Below are 20,639 nucleotides of genomic sequence, written 5' to 3'. Positions count from 1 at the left end.
TTTTAAAATTTACAAACATCTGCTAGTTTTGTATTAAAGTATCTGTTTAGTATTTTTGTCTTTCACCAGCTTGCAGTAGTATAATTATCATTTAAGAGCACACTTTATTATTAGAGTGAAATTTCCTGTGTAATCTTTATTATGTATAATGGAATTATATTATATATTAAATTGAAAGTAAATCTCAGCTTATGTAAAAGGCCAATTTTCATTAGATGTTATGTTTAACAGATGCCTTTCTCCCTACAGAAATGTAGGGGAATTTAGAAACACATAGAGTAGTACCTTGAATACTCTAAATGTCCTCGGTTTGATGTGATCTACTAATATTTTTTCCATGCCATTGACATAGGTAAGCAGCCCATAAAAATGCTGTAGTCTTCTTTTGATTGTATTCAATTATCAGAGGCGTATGTGTAGGCTAGTCGAGGATTGTTTAGGACAGGCCAGGTTTAGAACTATACATGGAGGAACAAACTACAGTATAGAAATAAAAATGCGTAGTAATGTAAATTCTAACCCAACATTTAAATGTAGAAGGAGTAACACATTAAAAATAACTTCCCTAGATAGATAGATAGATAGATAGATAGATAGATAGATAGATAGATAGATAGATAGATAGATAGATAGATAGATAGATAGATAGATAGATAGATAGATAGATAGATAGATACTTTATTAATCCCAAGGGGAAATTCACATGTTCCAGCAGCAGCATGCTGATAAAGAAAATATTAAAGAGTGATAACAATGCAGGTATACAGACAGACAATAACTTTGTATAATGTTAATGTTTAATGCTAGAAGTATCAAAAATAAGGCAAGTGAAGTAGCAAAGCATACAGTGCATCCGGAAAATATTCACAGCACATCACTTTTTCCACACATTGTTATGTTACAGCCTTATTCCAAAATGGATTAAATTCATTTATTTCCTCAGAATTCTACACACAACACCCCATAATGACAACGTGAAAAAAGTTTACTTGAGGTTTTTGCAAATTTATTAAAAATAAAAAAACTGAGAAATCACATGTACATAAGTATTCACAGCCTTTGCCATGAAGCTCAAAATTGAGCTCAGGTGCATCCTGTTTCTGCTGATCATCCTTGAGATGTTTCTGCAGCTTCATTGGAGTCCACCTGTGGTAAATTCAGTTGACTGGACATGATTTGGAAAGGCACACACCTGTCTATATAAGGTCCCACAGTTTACAGTTCATGTCAGAGCACAAACCAAGCATGAAGTCAAAGGAATTGTCTGTAGACCTCTGAGACAGGATTGTCTTGAGGCACAAATCTGGGGAAGGTTACAGAAAAATTTCTGCTGCTTTGAAGGTCCCAATGAGCACAGTGGCCTCCATCATCCGTAAGTGGAAGAAGTTCGAAACCACCAGGACTCTTCCTAGAGCTGGCCGGCCATCTAAACTGAGCGATCGGGGGAGAAGGGCCTCAGTCAGGGAAGTGACCAAGAACCTGATGGTCACTCTGTCAGAGCTCCAGAGGTCCTCTGTGGAGAGAGGAAAACCTTCCAGAAGGACAACCATCTCTGCAGCAATCCACCAATCAGGCCTGTATGGTAGAGTGGCCAGACGGAAGCCACTCCTTAGTAAAAGGCACATGGCAGCCCGCCTGGAGTTTGTCAAAAGGCACCTGAAGGATTCTCAGACCATGAGAAAGAAAATTCTCTGGTCTGATGAGACAAAGATTGAGCTCTTTGGTGTGAATGCCAGGCGTCACGTTTGGAGGAAACCTGGCACTATCCCTACAGTGAAGCGTGGTGGTGGCAGCATCATGCTGTGGGGATGTTTTTCAGCGGCAGGAACTGGGAGACTAGTCAGGATAAAGGGAAAGATGACTGCAGCAATGTACAGAGACATCCTGGATGAAAACCTGCTCCAGAGCACTCTTGACCTCAGATTGGGGCGACGGTTCATCTTTCAGCCGGACAACGACTCTAAGCACACAGCCAAGACATCAAAGGAGTGGCTTCAGGACAACTCTGTGAATGTCCTTGAGTGGCCCAGCCAGAGCCCAGACTTGAATCTGATTGAACATCTCTGGAGAGATCTTAAAATGGCTGTGCACCGACGCTTCCCATCCAACATGATGGGGCTTGAGAGGTGCTACAAAGAGGAATGGGCGAAACTGGCCAAGGATAGGTGTGCCAAGCTTGTGGCATCATATTCAACAAGACTTGAGGCTGGAATTGCTGCCAAAGGTGCATCGACAAAGTATTGAGCAAAGGCTGTGAATACTTATGGACATGGGATTTCTCAGTTTTTTTATTTTTAATAAATTTGCAAAAATCTCAAGTAAACTTTTTTAACGTTGTCATTATGGGGTGTTGTGTGCAGAATTCTGAGGAAAAAAATGAATTTAATCCATTTTGGAATAAGGCTGTAACATAACAAAATGTGGAAAAAGTGATGTGCTGTGAATACTTTCCGGATGCACTGTAATTATGGTATTATAGTAATAATGGAAACCTGGCTCAATAAGATGGGGATGAGTGTAACATAGAGGGGTACACATTTTTTAGGAAGTATGGTCAGAACAGTAAAGGAGGTGGGATTGTTGTTTATGTCAAACAGAATTTAAATGCAAGTCCTCTTCAGTTGGAAGATGAGCCCCATCGTAGTGAGGACACGTAGCTTTGCCTGGAAAGCATTAGGGAAAGAGGCCTTATTTTAGGAGTATGTTATACACCACCCAATGCAGACAGTAATTTTAACACACATCTTTTTAGTAATGTTAAAAAGGCAAGTTTACAGTGAGATATTATAGTCATGGGGGACTTTAAGCTGAAGATTATTAACTGAGCTGAATATTAACTGAAATAACCTTGCAAATAGCGGAGCACAAGAACAGGAGTTTTTAGAAGTAATCAGTGACTGTTTTTTAGCACCGTATGTTAAAGCACCAACATGGGGTGAAGCCTGTCTGGATTTAGTATTTTGTAATAATCAGGATAGAATTGAGGGTGTAGAGGTGATTGAACCGCAAAGACTAAAAGTGTTAAGTTTAACTTTAGTAGGGCAAATTTTAAGCAGATGCACCAAAATTTAAGGAGGATAGACTGGGATAAGCTTTTAAAGGTGGAGACAGTTGAGGAGCAGTGGAACAGATTTAAAATATTTTACATGTAATGCAGGACAGGTACAGACCTAAATTTGGAATTAATAGGAAATTAAAAAAATTTCTGTTGTGGGTTAATAAAGAGTTAAAAAAGGCTGCAACGGAATAAAACGGCTTTATAAGGCATATACATGTAAGACTAATAACTCCAAGGTGAATCGTAGGGCATAAGAAAACATGAGGGAAAGCATTAAGAAGGCTATTAGGAAGGCTAAAAGACAGTTGGAGAGGAATATAGCAGATAAGGTGAAAGATGACCCGAGGAGATTCTTTCAGTATTTTAGTAGTAAAAGAACAGTCAAGGAGGAGGTGAAGTGCATCAGGAATAGTAAAGGGGAATTAAAAGATACAGATAGTGAAATAGCAGACGCTCTAAATTTCCATTTTCCTGAGGTCTTCACAAGTGAGCAAGTGGATAAGTAGTAAACTGGACTACTAAGGAGGTACTGAGGGATTTAGAAATTATAGAGGGAGATATACTGCTCAGATTAAATAGGCTGAAATAAAACAAATCACCAGGACCACATAATATTTATCCTTGAGTTCTTAAGGAGGTTAGCGAGTATGTATATAAACCCTTGACACATATTTTTAGGAAGTCACTGTGCACTGGAGAGATTCTGAAGGATTGGAAAATGGAAAAAATTATCCCATTATATAAAAAGGGTGACTGGGCAGATCCAAGCAACTATAGGCCGAGTAAGCTTAATGTACATCACAGGAATTATTAAGGAAAAGATTGAGCAACACATGGCAAGGACAGAAGTTTTTCTGAACAGTCAGCATGGGTTCAGAAGAGGGAGGTCGTGTTTTACTAACATGCTGGAATTCTATGAGGAGGCAACACAAGGATACTATCAAAGTGGAGCAGATGATGTTATTTATCTTGACTTTCAGAAGGCATTTGATAAGGTGCCACATGAGAGGTTGGGCATCAAATTAAAAGAAGTGGGAGTTCAGGGTGATATTTGTAGATGGGTGCAGAATTGGCTCAGACACAGGAAGCAGAGGGTGATGGTGTGAGGAACCTCATCAGAACTGGCCGATGTTAAGAGTGGTGACCAGCAGGGGTCAGTGCTAGGGCAGTTGCTATTTTTAATATATAGAAATGATTTAGATAGGAATATAAATAACAAGCTGGTTAAGTTTGCAGATGATACCAAGATACTCGTAGGTGGATTAGCAGATAATTTGGAATCCGTTAATACAGTCTTGGGCAGATTTGTGGCAGATGAAATTTAATGTCAGTAAATGTAAAGGATTACACATAGGAAGTAAAAATGCGAGGTTTGAATACACAGTGGGCGGTCTGAAATTCAAGTACAGTAATCCCTCGCTATATCGTGCTTCGCCTTTTGCGGCTTCACTCCATCGTGGATTTTATATGTAAGCATATTTAAATATATATCGAGGATTTTTCGCTGCTTCGCGGGTTTCTGCGGACAATGGGTCTTTTAATTTCTGGTACATGCTTCCTGAGTTTTTTTGCCCAGTTGATTTCATACAAGGGACGCTATTGGCAGATGGCTGAGAAGCTACCCAGCTTACATTTCTCTTTCTCTTGCGCTGACTTTCTCTGATCCTGACGTAGGGGGATTGAGCAGGGGGGCTGTTCGCACACCTAGACGATACGGACGCTCGTCTAAAAATGCTGAAAGGTTATCTTCACGTTGCTACCTTCTGTGCAGCTGCTTCCTGAAACGACATGCTGCACAGTGCTTCGCATACTTAAAAGCTCGAAGGGCACGTATTGATTTTTGTTTTTCTCTGGCTCTCTCTCTCTCTCTCTCTCTCTCTCTCTCTCTCTCTCTCTCTCTCTCTCTCCCTGCTCCTGACGGAGGGGGTGTGAGCTGCCGCCTTCAACAGCTTTGTGCCGGTGCTTCGCATACTTAACAGCCAAACAGCCCTATTGATTTGTTTGCTTTTCTCTATCTCTCTGACATGCTCTGCTCCTGACGCGCACTCCTTTGAAGAGGAAGATATGTTTGCATTCTTTTAATTGTGAGACGGAACTGTCATCTCTGTCTTGTCATGGAGCACAGTTTAAACTTTTGAAAAAGAGACAAATGTTTGTTTGCAGTGTTTGAATAACGTTCCTGTCTCTCTACAACCTCCTGTGTTTCTGCGCAAATCTGTGACCCAAGCATGACAATATAAAAATAACCATATAAACATATGGTTTCTACTTCGCGGATTTTCTTATTTCGTGGGTGGCTCTGGAACGCAACCCCCGCGATGGAGGAGGGATTACTGTATACCTTATGAGAAGGATTTAGGAGTCGTAGTGGACTCTACGCTGTCAACTTCCTAGCAGTGCTCAGAAGCCATTAAGAAGGCAAACAGAATGTTAGGTTATACAGCACAGTGTGTGGAGTACAAGTCCAAGGTTATACTCAAGCTTTGCAGTTTTGATCTCCAGGCTACAAAAAGGACATAGTGTAGCGGCTTTAAAATGGTTGCTGATGATTTGAAAGAAGACAGACACACCAATATCCAGATTCTGCCGTTTATTCTGTAAGACAAGCAGTAAGGGGCACAGTCAACACATGCAGCGACAGGCACTCTCTCCGTCTCCTGCAACAGCGTCATCCAGCTTTTTTTTATACAGTATATATAAATACAATGAAAACAAAATTACACAAAATAAATAATGAAATTAACACCAAATGAAACAAATAAACAAATACATTTCAACAGAAATCAAATCCTGCTCAAACAAGTGTAAAATATCTCCTTCTAAATAAAATACACATGTTCCATAAAAATAAATACTTTTTGTTATCCAAATTAACTTTTTCAAAACCATACAAATTAACAAATGCATTTATAAACAATAACAATGAAGGACAAAGTATAATTAACATTGTAACATACCTATAAGACAAGCAGTAAGGGGCACAGTCAACACACGCAGCGACAGGCACTCTCGGTTTAGCTGTGCTTGGGACTGTGATTGTTTTATTTTACCCGTGCCTCCCGTGTGAATCTGTGTCATGCACAATATAGCGCCTTTCTTACAGTGTCCATTGATTATTTAGATTTCTGAAAGAGAGTAAAGTTAGGTTGTGATATGCAGGTGCTTATGTTCTTTGGTGTCGCACTCCACTTTTGCTTTTCCTCACTTTTGAGAAGGCTCCTACATGACTTAATAAACAACAACGCTGTGTTGTCATCTAAAAGAAGGACAAGCTCTTTAGAAATATGTGATTTTCTTTCACGGTGTGTTATCTTTTCTTTTCTGTTCATCATAGGAACAATAGGTGTCCAATGTAGGGCTCTTTATGTGCTTCAGTGTGCTGTTACTTTATAATACATTTCACAACTTTTTTTTAATCCCCCACAAAGGGTCAAAAATGACACCATATACAGTAATGAAATTACTGCCAATTGATTGTTTTTCAGACAACTTACAGTGTGATGGTTTTTTATAGTCAACTTCAGGGTTGAGTTTAACAAAATAGTACTTTATACACCCTTATACAGTGGTCATCTTAGAGGGATTTTGGGAAATGCATGAAAAAAATAACTTGTAAGTTATTCATGTATCCTGCTCATTAACTTTTAAGAGTCATTGAATCTGGGAAACATTCCCACAAGTCAGTACCACCAAATGAACTGAGCAGAATTTTGGAGAGAACAACTAAACTTAACCAGCACACCAAAAAATGCTCATCACTAATTTGGTGATTTTCAAAAAGATGACACCTTTTATTGGCTAACTAAAAAGATTACAATATGCAAGCTTTCGAGGCAACTCAGGCCCCTTCTTCAGGCAATCATCTTGCCTGAAGAAGGGGCCTGAGTTGCCTCGAAAGCTTGCATATTGTAATCTTTCTAGTTAGCCAATAAAAGGTGTCATTTTGCTTGGCTTTTCTCTACATTCATAATGGCTAACACGGTACAACACCCTAGTACTACAAAAAGATGACTTAATTTTGGGTGGCACGGTGGCGCAGTGGTAGCGCAGTTAGGGGACCGGGGTTCGCTTCCCGTGTCCTCCCTGTGTGGAGTTTGCATGTTCTCCCCGTGTCTGCGTTGGTTTCCTCCCACAGTTCAAAGACATGCAGGTTAGGTGCATTGGCAATCCTAAATTGTCCCTAGTGTGTGCTTGGTGTGTGTGTGCCCTGTGGTGGGCTGGCGCCCTTCCCGGGGTTTGTTTCCTGCCTTGTGCCCTGTGTAGGCTGGGATTGGCTCTAGCAGACCCCCGTGACCCTGTAGTTAGGATATAGTGGGCTGGATAATGGATGGATAGATAACTTAATTTCTTTCCATATTTAAAGGCATATTACATTTTGTGTTCATTTTTGATTATGATGCTGTCCTCATAGTGCTCAATTACATGAGATATAAAATACCAGAAGCAAAACAATATTTACATATAATCTAAATAGAGAGGGGGATGGAATAAACTTGAAAGGGCAATGAAATTCATCTCTCATATTATGGAATCTCACTTGTGTTTTCCTTTTTAATTTTTTCTTCTTGGTTAGCATATATCAACAGTTGATAACCTTGATCTGCACCAAAAATTCTCCTGTTGAAGATTCTCCTCTACCACTAATGGTTCCTATGAGAGAATGGATTTAGTGAAAAATGCCCCTTTGAAAAAAAAGAAATAAAAATAAGTTACATTTTATGGCATACATATTTTTCATATTTGTGATATAGTTTGAAGTATATTTTAAGCTGATAAATGGCAATCTTCCTCATTCATAATGTTACTTGAGGTGGAAAAACCAAAAAGTATTTCCTACACGTTTCTTGCAGTCAGTCAGTATCTTCTTATTCCTTCAGATTAACCAAGAACATACTGTATACAATATGTAGAAAGTTAGAAAGATGCCCTTTTAATGTCCAGAAGAGCAAAAGTGGTTGATTAAATGTTTTTTTACAGAAATATGTAAGGTTGGGTGGATCTATCCATTGTCTTGACCAGGTAACAGGAAAGCAAACAGTAAAAGAATACATGCCCTTCCTTTATGGCACAGGTGTCAAACTCCAGGGGCGTATTTTTCATACGTGGATTACTCGTTTAGCCGGATGTAATTGTTGACGATTTGGCCTGATCCTGGATCTGTCGGTTTTTCGAAACTCTTGGATGGAAGTGTGGTCATAGCAACACATCCAAATCCTCAAAGCTGTTCGGAGCAGGTTTGTTCTATGATGTAAACAAGGATTAGCTCACACACTTAATCAGTGTCCGTGCGTGGAATTCATTCAGTCATGACTTCGTTGTTCATGAATGAGCGACCAATTATACGCAAATTATAAGAAGGGAATTTCATATAGAGGGGGGTTTGCGCGATCGGCAAGATCCTTTATTGGTCCCGGAGGAAATTCTTTTCGAAAGATACCTCTTTAGCCGAGAGGGAATATTGTACCTCGAAAATGTATTAGGACCTTATATTCGAAGTCAAACTAGGCGAAGTCGGGCTCTCACCACCACACAGACAGTAGGCATTGCTTTGAGGTTTTTTGCAAGTGCCACTTTTTTTATATACTGTAGGCAATGTGGAAAATCTATCTAAAAGTGCAGTTTGCCAGGCAATTCGAAAAGTCTGTTTGGCTCTGAAATATTTCCTTCGGGTTTTCATTGTATTTCCTGAACACCTGCGTGTGCAGACAATAAAAGAGGGGTTTCATGCCATTGCAGGTAGGTAATACACAGGCTAAAACAGCCACAGTTCAGATAAAGAATCTCACAATCAGCCTAACATTCTCATTACCCAGGATTTCCAAATGTGATTGGGGCACATGGGACTGATCAGAGTGGAGTTTGATTTGGAAAGTGTACCTCTCCTCCTGATGAATAATCAGACACAGTGTCTTCATCAAATATTTGACCTTCGTCAATATCTCGTTGGTCAGACACAGGTTCAAGAGATATGACATTCCCTGCAACTGACCCAACAAAAAAAAGGGCTATATGGAACATACCTATGGCACACATTGAGGACAAATATATGTAATGACCATCCTTTACCTGAAATGAAGTGACCACTGCATCCTGCCACTGGTTCTGAGGAGGAGCTTCCCCCTGGAATGCCCTCACAAACAGGGCGATGGGCATTTTGCTGGAGAGCCAACTCTTCTGCAGGGGTTAGGTCTGCACCACGTGGACCTCCACCTGTTTTTTGCTTGTCTGCCTTCTTATTAGCTTTAAAATTAATGTTCTTTACATTATATATGATTCTTTATGTCATCAATTCTTTAAATAGTTATATACCAATATTTACCAGTTTGTATTCTTGTACTTCACTTTAACCTGTTCACGTGTTCTCCTTGTGCTCACGTTTGATCTGGAATAATGACATATTAAATAATAATTAATCTGACACATAGGAAATGAAACGCTGCTTTCAGTAAGTACAATGCACACACGTTTAATTTGTCAGCCACTTTTTGCCAGCCGTCTTTTCTGGTTTGGGCTGCTTTTGCAGTGTTACCCCTTGTGCATATTAAATCTTGAAATTCTTCCTGTCCTTTGAATAAAAGGTCCTGCTCCGCATGTGTGAAAAAAAAAAATGCGCCCGTTCTTTCGTCATTTTGTTACAGCCTATCAAAGACTTGCTGATCATGTTTTCTAGACTCAATATATATGGGCTTTTCACTCAGCACGGGTGCGCGCATTCTTCTCGTATGATTAGATCCAGCTCGACTAATCTACTACACGGCTGCGTTTGAAAAACCGACTTATCCAGGATGAGTGTCACCGGCATTAACTCATCCAAGATGAGGCATCTGATCTCGGATGATTTAAGTGACGTACGGAAAATACCCCCCAGGCCTGGAGGGCCGCAGTGGCTGCAGGTTTTCATTCTAACCTTTTTCATAACAAGTGACTAGTTTTCACTGCTAATTAACTTCTTTTCTTTAGCCCTGTTTTAAGGATTCAGTCCCCTGAATTGATTCTTTACTTCATTAAATGACAGCCAAACAGAAATTAGACGTGAAACGAGCCAACAGATGACCAATTAAACTGGGGATTCAAACTCAAACCAGTTTCACTCCAACCCGTTTCTTAATGAGATGCTGATTTTTGTTGTTAATTGAACCCGTCACTTAATTCCATGGCTTGTTGCTGCTCTCGTTCTGCCACAGCAGACATTTCCAAAACTGTTGATTGTCTGTTTTACTGAGACCTTCACCCTTCTTTATTTTCAGCTATTGTGTGATGGGCACAGGGGAGCTGGTCATGTGGCTGCTTGTTTTGTGTCTCATTATTGTTTGGCTGCTAATTAAGGACAAAGAAACAACTAAGGGGTCTGAGTCACGTCAATTAAAACAAAGGCAAAAGAAGTTAATTAGCAGCAAAAACTGATCACTAATTAAGGAGATGGTTAGAATGAAAACCTGCACCCACTGCGGCCCTCCAGGAGCAGAGTTCGACACCCCTGCTTTATGGAGATAGCAAATGTTCTTGTGTTTTACACGCTTTTGAGAGGCATAGAGAGGATATTAAAGGAAATGCAATGAAATCCTGCTAGTGAACTTTCACTCCTGAGGTTCAGTAGCACCCCAGGTGGCATTTTATTTTTAATAAACTTGGATACCTTTTCTGATGAACATGGGGAGACGTATCTGTCAGAACATTGCTTACATTATATCATTATTATATCTTAGCTGGCATCAGTTGGCCATTCCACCATGAAACATCCTCAGAGGATAATAAGAGGAAAAAAATATATCAAGTGACTACTTTTTGTAAGAAATGATTATATTTAAAACAATTATATGTGTAATTTATATCTTTTTTCAGATATAAATAATTTAAAAAATATATTGTTTTTCTCTAAAATAGTGTTTTTTATTTTTTCATTTTAAATCTTTATCTGTCATAACTACATGTGATAGAGCAATTCATGTTTGGATTCAGCACACTCGAATCTATAAAGAACACCTAAAGTTTTTTTTTCTTTTGTACACCAGTATAATTGTCTACTTTAAAATATTTCTGTTCACATGGTTTGTTTTCAAAATTCTACAAAGGATTTTTTAAATTATCAAGAGTAAATTGCCATATTTCGTCCTTCAGGAAAAGTTTTAATTGCCACCTGACAGAAATGGAGTTGTCACTAATTTTGTGGAATTGTCAAATGTTGGAATTTAATATTAAACTCTGGATCAGTTTTTAGGAATTTTCTTTTGGCTGTTTACATGTAGTTAAAGTGGAAAAGTTGTTGGGAAATTTACTATTACTTGGTTTTTTTTTTGGATGTTAATGAGAATCGTTTGAACATATCACATATCTTTGATAGAAATGATTTAATGATGATAACAGAATATGATCGTAGTCAAGTTTAATCCTTGATCTTGAAGAAGATGGCAATAATGATTTTCAAATTTTAATGATAGTATGTTTCAGATTTGTAAAGACAATGGTACAGTGATGTAGAGTTTCACACTGTTTTTCTGATTTTCTCTTTAAAGGTTTACCATTGGAACGTTTTTTAAACCTAATGACCTCAAAGTTAATTGCACAAGATGAATATGAAAAGACAAGACAAGTCTTCACAGCATTTGATGTTTCCTGTAAGTTCCGCACATGTCTGGTAAATGTGTTACAGCTCACAATGTGAATGCATGTAGTAGCTTTATGTGTACATTTAGTATGTGTTATATTGTGCTATGAATGATATTACTTCACTGCTGGTGAGCCAAGAAATAAGACTTTATTATCCAGTTTACTTACATCAATGGAATATATTGAATATTGAAATTGACAAATGACAGGAAAAAGCTTGACTTTTGTCAAGGACTGGAAACCATAATTTCCACACCTTCACATCATTCCTTTTTATTAGAGCAAGATGCTTCTTCTTATTAATTCTTTTCAGCACAGGGTGGAAAAGTAGATAAACATAAGAGTCACCAGGATGCATTATCATTATGTGTGAGTTTGTAAAAGTTCATGAGATGCACACATTCTTGTACCTTTTTCCTTTTTTTAGTTTCCTGTCACTGTTATTACTTAATCAATTGACCAGACTCCCTGTGTCCTGCTTCATATCATATTCACATACACAGAAACGTAATGATTTCCCGCTGCCAATCATAAAACTTTGTGGGACAGGAACTTTTTATGCCTGTAGAGAGATAAGGAAGAGGGGAATCATCTGGGGTTCTCGTTTAGTGAACAATCATATCCTAGTTAAGATAATCTATCAACATACTGTAAACAGTTATGCTATATAAAATTCTTTGCATTTATATAGCGCTTTTCTCACTACTCAAAGCGCTCATCAATTACAGGTTAAGGGTCTTGCTCAAGGGCCCAACAGAGCAGAGTCCCTATTGGCATTTACGGGATTCGAACTGGCAACCTTCCGATTGCCAGTGCAGATCCCTAACCTCAGAGCCACCACTACATAGTTGTATGTGTATGTGAACTGATAATGGAATGAACATGACCATTATGTTAGTAAGAGGTCAAAGGGTGTCTAATCTAGTTGTTGTTTTTGTGAATGGGTCAAATATATATATAATGATATAATACTATATATAACATATATATTCCTGCGGTGGGTTGGCACCCTGCCCAGGATTGGTTCCTACCTTGTGCCCTGTGTTGGCTGGGATTGGCTCCAGCAAACCCCCGTGACCCTGTGTTCGGATTCAGCGGGTTGGAAAATGGATGGATGGATAACATATATATATATATATATCCATCCATCCATCCATTTTCCAACCCGCTGAATCCGAACACAGGGTCACGGGGGTCTGCTGGAGCCAATCCCAGCCAACACAGGGCACAAGGCAGGGAACCAATCCTGGGCAGGGCGCCAACCCACCACAGTATATATATATATATATATATATATATATATATAATATAGTAAATTGTAGGGTCCACATAAAGAGACGTGGCTGAGGCTAGAAATAAAATATCATCTGACTTGTGGCTTCTCAAATGAACATCTCCTCTACAGCAAAACCATTAAATCCATAATCATAACCTTTTATTTATTTATATGTTATTACTTCACAATGTTACTTTTTAAAATACCTGCATAAATGCTAGGATTCACGGTTACTGTTTGAAATAGTTTCTTTCAACTCATAGTAAGGCCTGTTCTCTCTCAATGAGTCTGACTTCTCCAAATGGTGTCATAATTATAATAATCTACATAGGACAATATTGGTGTGTTTTGGAGTTAGAGGTAACGCTTATGTCATGCATATTAATTTCGCTTTAGTAAAATTAACATTCTACAGATATTGTTGCAATTGTACTACTACCACATTTCTACTGGTGTTCTGGTTATTACAGTCACTAGTGGATCTCATTATCATCATCATGACCCCTGGTCTACATATGCTCTTTTATTTTTTCATTCTTGGTTTGCTCTCTTGGACTCTATTCTTGTATTGTAGCTTGTACTCAAACATTTCTGTATATTCCCAGACCTTACGTGTATCCATTCAGTTTGGATTATTTAAATGTATACTGTCTTTGCTGAACGCTTTCAAGATTTACTTGTTTATCTTATTAGTTGCTTGTCCCATCCTCCCATTTTCCTCAATGTCCATTTTTTGGAAGTGATGTGAAAAATGGGGACAGAATCCATCGTAGGCCTGGCCTTAAAACTCAAGAACAGGCTTGTGGCCTAGACTCTCAAAAAGTCCAAGCTTATAAATGTCAAAATGGAAAACTGGAACTATGAAACACCTTCCCCAAGGAACAAAATCAAAGGTGATATATCTTATACCGTATATACTCACGTATAAGTCGAAAAATCGATCATTTTTTTAACATCTTCTTGCCTCCTCCAATCTCTCACATCAGTTTCTCAGAATCATCACATTTTGTTGAAGCAGCACAGTTACCAATTTCTTTCGCCACTTTAATAACTTTTAATTTAAAACCAGCTTCATATTTTCTTCTGATTGAATACTCCATTGTAGATAAGGGATGCTCTTACGATAAAGGTGTAGGAAGATGTGAGACACACAAAACGGTGCAAACGTCCCTTTGGAATAGTTTGGGTATTACCGTGTGGTCACGTAGGAACAATGCATAGAAAAAAAAGGCCGTGTGCTCTGTGGTTCCTCTCTCAGGTGGGTTAGCACATTCGACTTATACGACCAACATTATAAAATACTGGAAATTATACAGTAAAATCAAGCCCTGACTTATCCGTGGGAGAACTTAAACACGAGTATATGCATTAATTGTATTATTTATTCAAAGAAAATTGAAAAAAATTATAATTTACAGTGTTTTTTTAAAATTTTGCAAGAAATTACTAGATATTGCCTTCAAGAATGTTATTCTCCACACTGTTGCGTTAATAATGTTTTTTAGGGCTCTGCTGAAGACATCTTCATTGAGGCTTCTGGAATTGTAGGTTATACTTGCACTTTCTGTTGTTTGAATTAGCACACCTAAGTAATAAAACTGTTTCACCCAGGGCAGACTGTTATGTTTATGTTGGTGATTAAAGTCCTCATTTCATTTTTCTACATTATATATGCAGATTGCTATATTAATTTCTGCAGTCCAGATTTGGAATCAATACCATGGATTAGTTGTGAACAGCTCACATCCTACTCTTAAGCCATCACCACTTTTCCAGCCATGGCTTTGTTTCATTTACATAATGTTAGTGAGCTGTGGACATTTGAGGCGTTCCTGTGATTTCCAGTCATGCATCTTGAAGTACAGTGCATAGTGTTGCCATTAAGTAATCAAGCAAGGATTTTGACCACAAAAACTGATTAGGGTTTGTCTATCCACTATCTCATGTTTGGAGTACTGTGACAGAATGGAAAAAAAGAAAAATAAAAACAGTCAAGACTGTGGATGAACTCACCATACCTACAAAACGTTTCTTCAGCCATTGGTGAAGCACTCATACTGAGGAACGTTAGCACTAATAAGAAAGCAAGCGTATAAACATTCATTCGCATGGTAGAACATATTAAGTTTAAGTATATTGTAGATGGCGGCCCAGAGTTTCAAAGTAGAGAATCACATTAAGAATTAATTAATCACATTAATTCATTAAAACAGCAATTGGAGGAAGGGAATATTTAGTAAATACAAGCAGACACTCAATAGGCTGTGAAGGGGTGAGAGTATTACAGGGGTTTAAGGAAACAGCAGGTATTAAATAACTGTAGTAGTTCCCTTAAACTTATGTTTCCTTTCTTAAATTATTTATTGAAATAATTTACATTTTAATAAAAGTGGGTTGAGGAGTTCAGTAATCCAAATTTAAAAGAGACAAATACAATGCAAGTTCTGTAAGATGTTGGATTGTTTTGGAGGTCAGCTTGGATGAGCAATGACTCTTAGAGGCCTGCAAATGCAGGAGAAGCCAACCCCATGGGCTTAGGGTCACCGTATTTGAGGAGAAGGTAGCTAGCCAGCATTGTAGGAGTGAATTGGTGGATCTTGCCAAGCTGTCCTTTAGGGAGATAGTACCCTCAAGGTGGCACTGGAGGAAACTCCGCACCAGAGAGGTAGAGATCAGTGTGCAGCAGTCAGATGTATGCACAATGTAAAGGGTGCACAGTGTCTACAGGCATCGGCATCAGAGTTGGAATTGTCAAGCCATTTTATGCCCTGCAGAGCTAGACTGTGATATGGTAGGTAGGCAGGTATGGGGAGCCCCAACGGGTCACCTCAAAACCAGTCCCTGCAGTGAGAGATAGTGGTAGTGACATAGCAGTGTTAAAAAAAAAAGAGTGACTAGGCTGATTCTAGGACTGCAAGTTCTGAGTTTTGCAGAAAGAGTGAAGGAGTCAAAATCAGTTTCAGCAAACAGAATCTAACAAATGGCATGATCGAAGTTTTTAAAATTATGGAAGGAATTAGTGCAGGGTATCGTAGCTGTTACTTTAAAATGAATTCTTCAGCAATAACACTGGGGCATAGACACAAACTCATTAAGGGGTAATATGTTACACAAACATTTCAACACTTTTCATGATAGAGAACAGTAGACACATAGAATAAATTACCTAGTAGTGTGGTAGAGACTATGGTTTTAGGGACCTTTAAATCTTGACTTGATGTTATTTTGGATATGATTGGCAAGTGAATGGCATGTTCTTGTCATCCTTATTCTAATCTCAGGCAGCATGTTGTGAAATGGTGATACTTTGGAGGGAGTCTTGTAATCCTTCGTCAGCTTGCAATTAAAAGACATGTAATCGGACATCCTCAGGGCAACAAGATCCAGCAACTTCATTCATTACCAATGCTGATGCTCTGTGTAAGAAAGGACAGAGCCGGTTATACTTCCTTAGAAGGCTGGCGTCCTTCAACATCTGCAATAAGATGCTGCAGCTGTTCTATCAGATCGTTGTGGCGAGCATCCCTCTTCTACGCGGTGGTGTGCTGGGGAGGCAGCATTAAGAAGAAGGACGCCTCACGCCTGGACAAACAGGTGAGGAAGGCAGGCTCTATTGTTGGCATGGAGATGGACAGTTTGACATCCGTGGCAGAGCGACGGGCGCTGAGCAGACTCCTGTCAATTATGGAGAATCCACTGCATCCACTAAACAGTATCATCTCCAGATAGAGGAGCAGCTTCAGTGACAGACTGCTGTCACCGTCCTGCTTTACTGACAGACTGAGGAGATCGTTCCTCCGCCAAACTACGTGACTCTTCAATTCCACCCGGGGGGGGTAAATGTTAAGATTATACAAAGTTATTGTCTGTTTTTACCTGCATTATTATCAATCTTTAATTTAATATTGTTCTTTATCAGTATGCTGCTGCTGGAGTACGTGAATTTCCCCTTGGGATTAATAAAGTATCTATCTATCTTTCTATCTATCTATCTTGTAGCAGTTAAGGCTTTTGTCCACCTCTCGAACCCTCAGGTACCACTCTGAACACCAGGTAAAAGTACAGTAACTATTTATTTTACTATTGTACAGTGCACAAAGCACCCTCCACTCCACACTCATAAACACAATAATTCTCTCAATAAACAATCCTCCTCGCCCAGACACGTCGCCACCCTACCTCCCAGCTCAGCTCAGTGTTCTGGGCTTCCCATAGTCCTTTTATAGCTCCTGACCCGGAAATGGTTCCTGGCAAAACCCACAAGTCCGTTTTCCTTCCGGGTCAGGGCAAACAGTCCTTTTCTTCATCCCGGGAGCACGTCGCTTCCTCCAGTCACGTGACTGTGACGCACTCCTGGGTTATAGGGCACGCAAGAGCCCACTAGCCCCCCTACAGCGACTCCCGGTGGCCCCCAAGGTATCCAGCAGGGCTGTGTGTATAAACTACAGAGTCCATGAGGCCCTGCTGGAGGTCGGGGCACCATCATGCTGTCCGGAGGGCTCCTCCTAGCGACCTGGGGGTGGCGACCGGAGTCCATAGCCGGTCGTCCATCACAATCTATCTATCTATCTATCTATCTATCTATCTATCTATCTATCTATCTATCTATCTATCTATCTATCTATCTATCTATCTATCTATCTATCTATCTATCTATCTATCTATCTATCTATCTATCTATCTATCTATCACTAAGTGTGACACGTTGTCCAACTAGGGGTTGTGTAGTGTAATACAGGCCTTACTCATTCTTTTTAACCTCTAGTGCCTTAGTAGTCATCATTTTTGAGTATACAAAGAACTTTTAAGAATACATCTGGTGTGCTTTTCTTGGATTTTTCAGTATTTAATTCTGCATCTTCTGTCTTAAACCCTGTGATCTGTTTTAATGTACAGTATATATTATGTTTACTGTTCACTAGTGAAGCACACAGATCTAGAGTCCTAAAGTAAAATTGTACAAAAGGTCAGATATAAAGATCAGTAAACTCTCTGACCATTGTTTACAACCCAGGTTGCCACTTTCTAAACTAAGGTGGCGCAGTGGTAGTACTGCTGCTTTGCAGTAAGGAGATTGTGGGTTCGCTTCCCGGGTCCTCCCTGTGTGGAGAGCGCTTTGAGTAGTGAGAAAAGCGCTATATAAATGTAAAGAATTATTATTAAACGTTTTTCAATGTCCAGAATTTATCAGATGTTAAGCTCTTGATTGAGACCAAGATCATTAGTTCACGAGTAATCATGTGACAGATGGACAGACATTACCATTTTATATAGATAAGTAGATAAACTCATGAATACACAGTAGCTCTCCAGTATATCCTTGTTCTCCTCAGAATTACCATTAACGTCTCCTAATCCACAACTTATATAAACATCTTCTTGCCTAAAGTTCTCATCAAAGATATTATTGTCTTCTCTATTGTCTTTCATTTTTAGCAACATTCTGTCCTGTTAGAATTAATTTTCAAGGATATGAAATCAAAGTTGTTGTTTTGGTCTGCATATTTAATTGTATTCTCTTTCTCCTGAGGTGTCACCATAGTTGACTCTGACATCTTCTGATCATTCCTCGTTCTCATCTACAGTCATCTCTCTTGTAGTCCCACAAACTCAAATGTATCTCTCCAAGTATCCTTGTCACCTGTCTTTCAGTTTATCATCTGGTTGGTCTTTTTTTTTAATGGATATCCTACTTAAATTTTAACATTTACCATTATAGCTTACTTTTTCTGTCTACTGTAAAGGATAGCTCGGCCACAGACAGACACGACTCAAGATGTCTACAAAACACGGTTTATTTACAGACCACACAACACAACAACAGCGCACAAAACCCCACTCTAACTCAGTCCTTATTCCTTCAGCCGCCTCCACTCCTCTCTCGCAAGCTCCGTCCTCTTCCACCCGACTCCAGCTCCTCGAAGGGAGTGAGGTGGCCCCTTTTATCACGCCCTGGATGTGCTCCAGGTGCTCGGTGAGGGCAGAAGTGCTGCCCTTGCACCCGGAAGCACTCTAGGTATACACAGTTCCTGGTTTGGCAGCACTTCCTGGTGTGGCGGAAGTGCTGTCCTCCAGGGCTGTAGGACCGTCCAGGTGGTGGCCACAGGTCCCCACAGAGTTGAGCTCCCCAGCTCCATTTCCGTGGCCCTGATGGAATCCAGGGGGGCTGCCCTTTTTTGTGCCCAGGGAAAAACAGTGCTCCTCCCGTGGTTCTACCCTCTTCCAGGCGTCTTCCAGGGCAAGATCCCTGGTCATCTGCCACACTACGTTCATTAACATTTTCATGTTAATTACATGTTAATTACAATGCTCTTTCCTGCATTATCTTACATAAATAACAAATCCTTTTAATGAAAGTGTACATTACATTTATTGTGCTTTGTGTTGAGTCAGTAATATTGTAGTCCTTCAGCTTTCAGGTGCATCCTGTGGTTTTCTGTTTTCTAGTAAATGTTATCTCTTAGCCTCTATTACTTTTTTTTTGGACTATTACCTCCTTATTGTAAAAATGTATTATATCCCTGACAGTTGATAGCTCTTTTCCGATTCCTGGCACTTCATACTTACTATCTATGACATTTTCATTTATTTGCTGTTTTATTGTCTTTTCTTAATGCTTTTTTGGTTTTCTTTTAAACTCTAAATGAGTTTTTTTTTTTCAGCTTCAGCACTGCCCCAGTCAGTAATAAGTTAAAATCCGATCTAAAATTTGACACAAAGTAGCTCCACTTTGTTATATATAAAAACTTTTTCAGAATAAATGTGCTTGACATGCACCTCCCTGTGACATAAAAACCTTTACAAATGCATTGTCTCCTGCCTCGGAAAGCATTTGTTAGCTGCCACCAACTGATTTTTCTTACAATCACATGTTTTGTTCTGCCATTTCTTCTTCTTAGCCCGTGATGCTCTGTCTCTTTGCCATGTCTTTCCTTACTGTGTTCCATCAACACTGGGTGTTTATACTGTTGACTGACTGTAATATTCTGGTGGATCTGAGTATCTTCCTCATACTTACATTTTGAACATTGTGGCAGACAGCCGCGGACCTTGCCCCACCAGGACACCTGGAGAAGGGAAGGACCGGGATGGGGCAATATCTTCCCTGGGACACAAGAGGGTAGCACCCCTGGATTGCATCGGGGCCACGGCTACGGACCCTATGGGGGTCCGTGGCCTCCGTCAGGGGGCGCCTGGACAGCTCCGGATCCTTGGCATGCAGTACTTCCGCCACACCGGGAAGTGCTGTCTGAATAGAGGAGCTGAACTCACATGCAGCACTTTCACCACACCCGGAAGTGCTGCCGGATGTTAATCAGGAAGCACCTGGAGCACTTCTGGGTGCAGCATAAAGGAGGCCACCTCACTCCATTCGGAGAGCCGGAGTCGGGAGGAAGAGAACAGAGCTTGTCAGAGAGAAGCGGAGGCAGCAGAAGAAAGAGATAAGGACTAGGTTTACTGGTGATTTGTGTATTGGTGTTGTGTGCGCCGAAAAGAAAATAAAAAGCATGTGTGTATTTGACATCTGGCTCTCTCGCTGTCTGTCTATGTCCGGGCATCTTTCACAACATACAGTTAAACTATCACTTGGACTTTTTAGAGATAGATAGATAGATAGATAGATAGATAGATAGATAGATAGATAGATAGATAGATAGATAGATAGATAGATAGATAGATAGATAGATAGATAGATAG

The 20,639-nt window shown here is 39.6% G+C and overlaps 1 protein-coding gene across 1 annotated transcript in view; it reads left to right on the top strand.

Annotated features, from left to right (window-relative positions):
- efcab11 (EF-hand calcium binding domain 11) overlaps positions 1-20,639 on the top strand; it is a 341,957-nt gene that overhangs the window by 47,928 nt on the left and 273,390 nt on the right. The window contains exon 4 of the mRNA XM_028821977.2: positions 11,572-11,673. Within this exon, the coding sequence (XP_028677810.2) occupies positions 11,572-11,673 (102 nt within the window). The remainder of the gene's footprint in view (positions 1-11,571; positions 11,674-20,639) is intronic.

This window comes from Erpetoichthys calabaricus, chromosome 16 (genome assembly GCF_900747795.2).
Source record: "Erpetoichthys calabaricus chromosome 16, fErpCal1.3, whole genome shotgun sequence".
Taxonomy (NCBI): Eukaryota; Metazoa; Chordata; class Cladistia; order Polypteriformes; family Polypteridae; genus Erpetoichthys; species Erpetoichthys calabaricus.
This window is presented reverse-complemented; position numbering and strand designations above follow the sequence as displayed.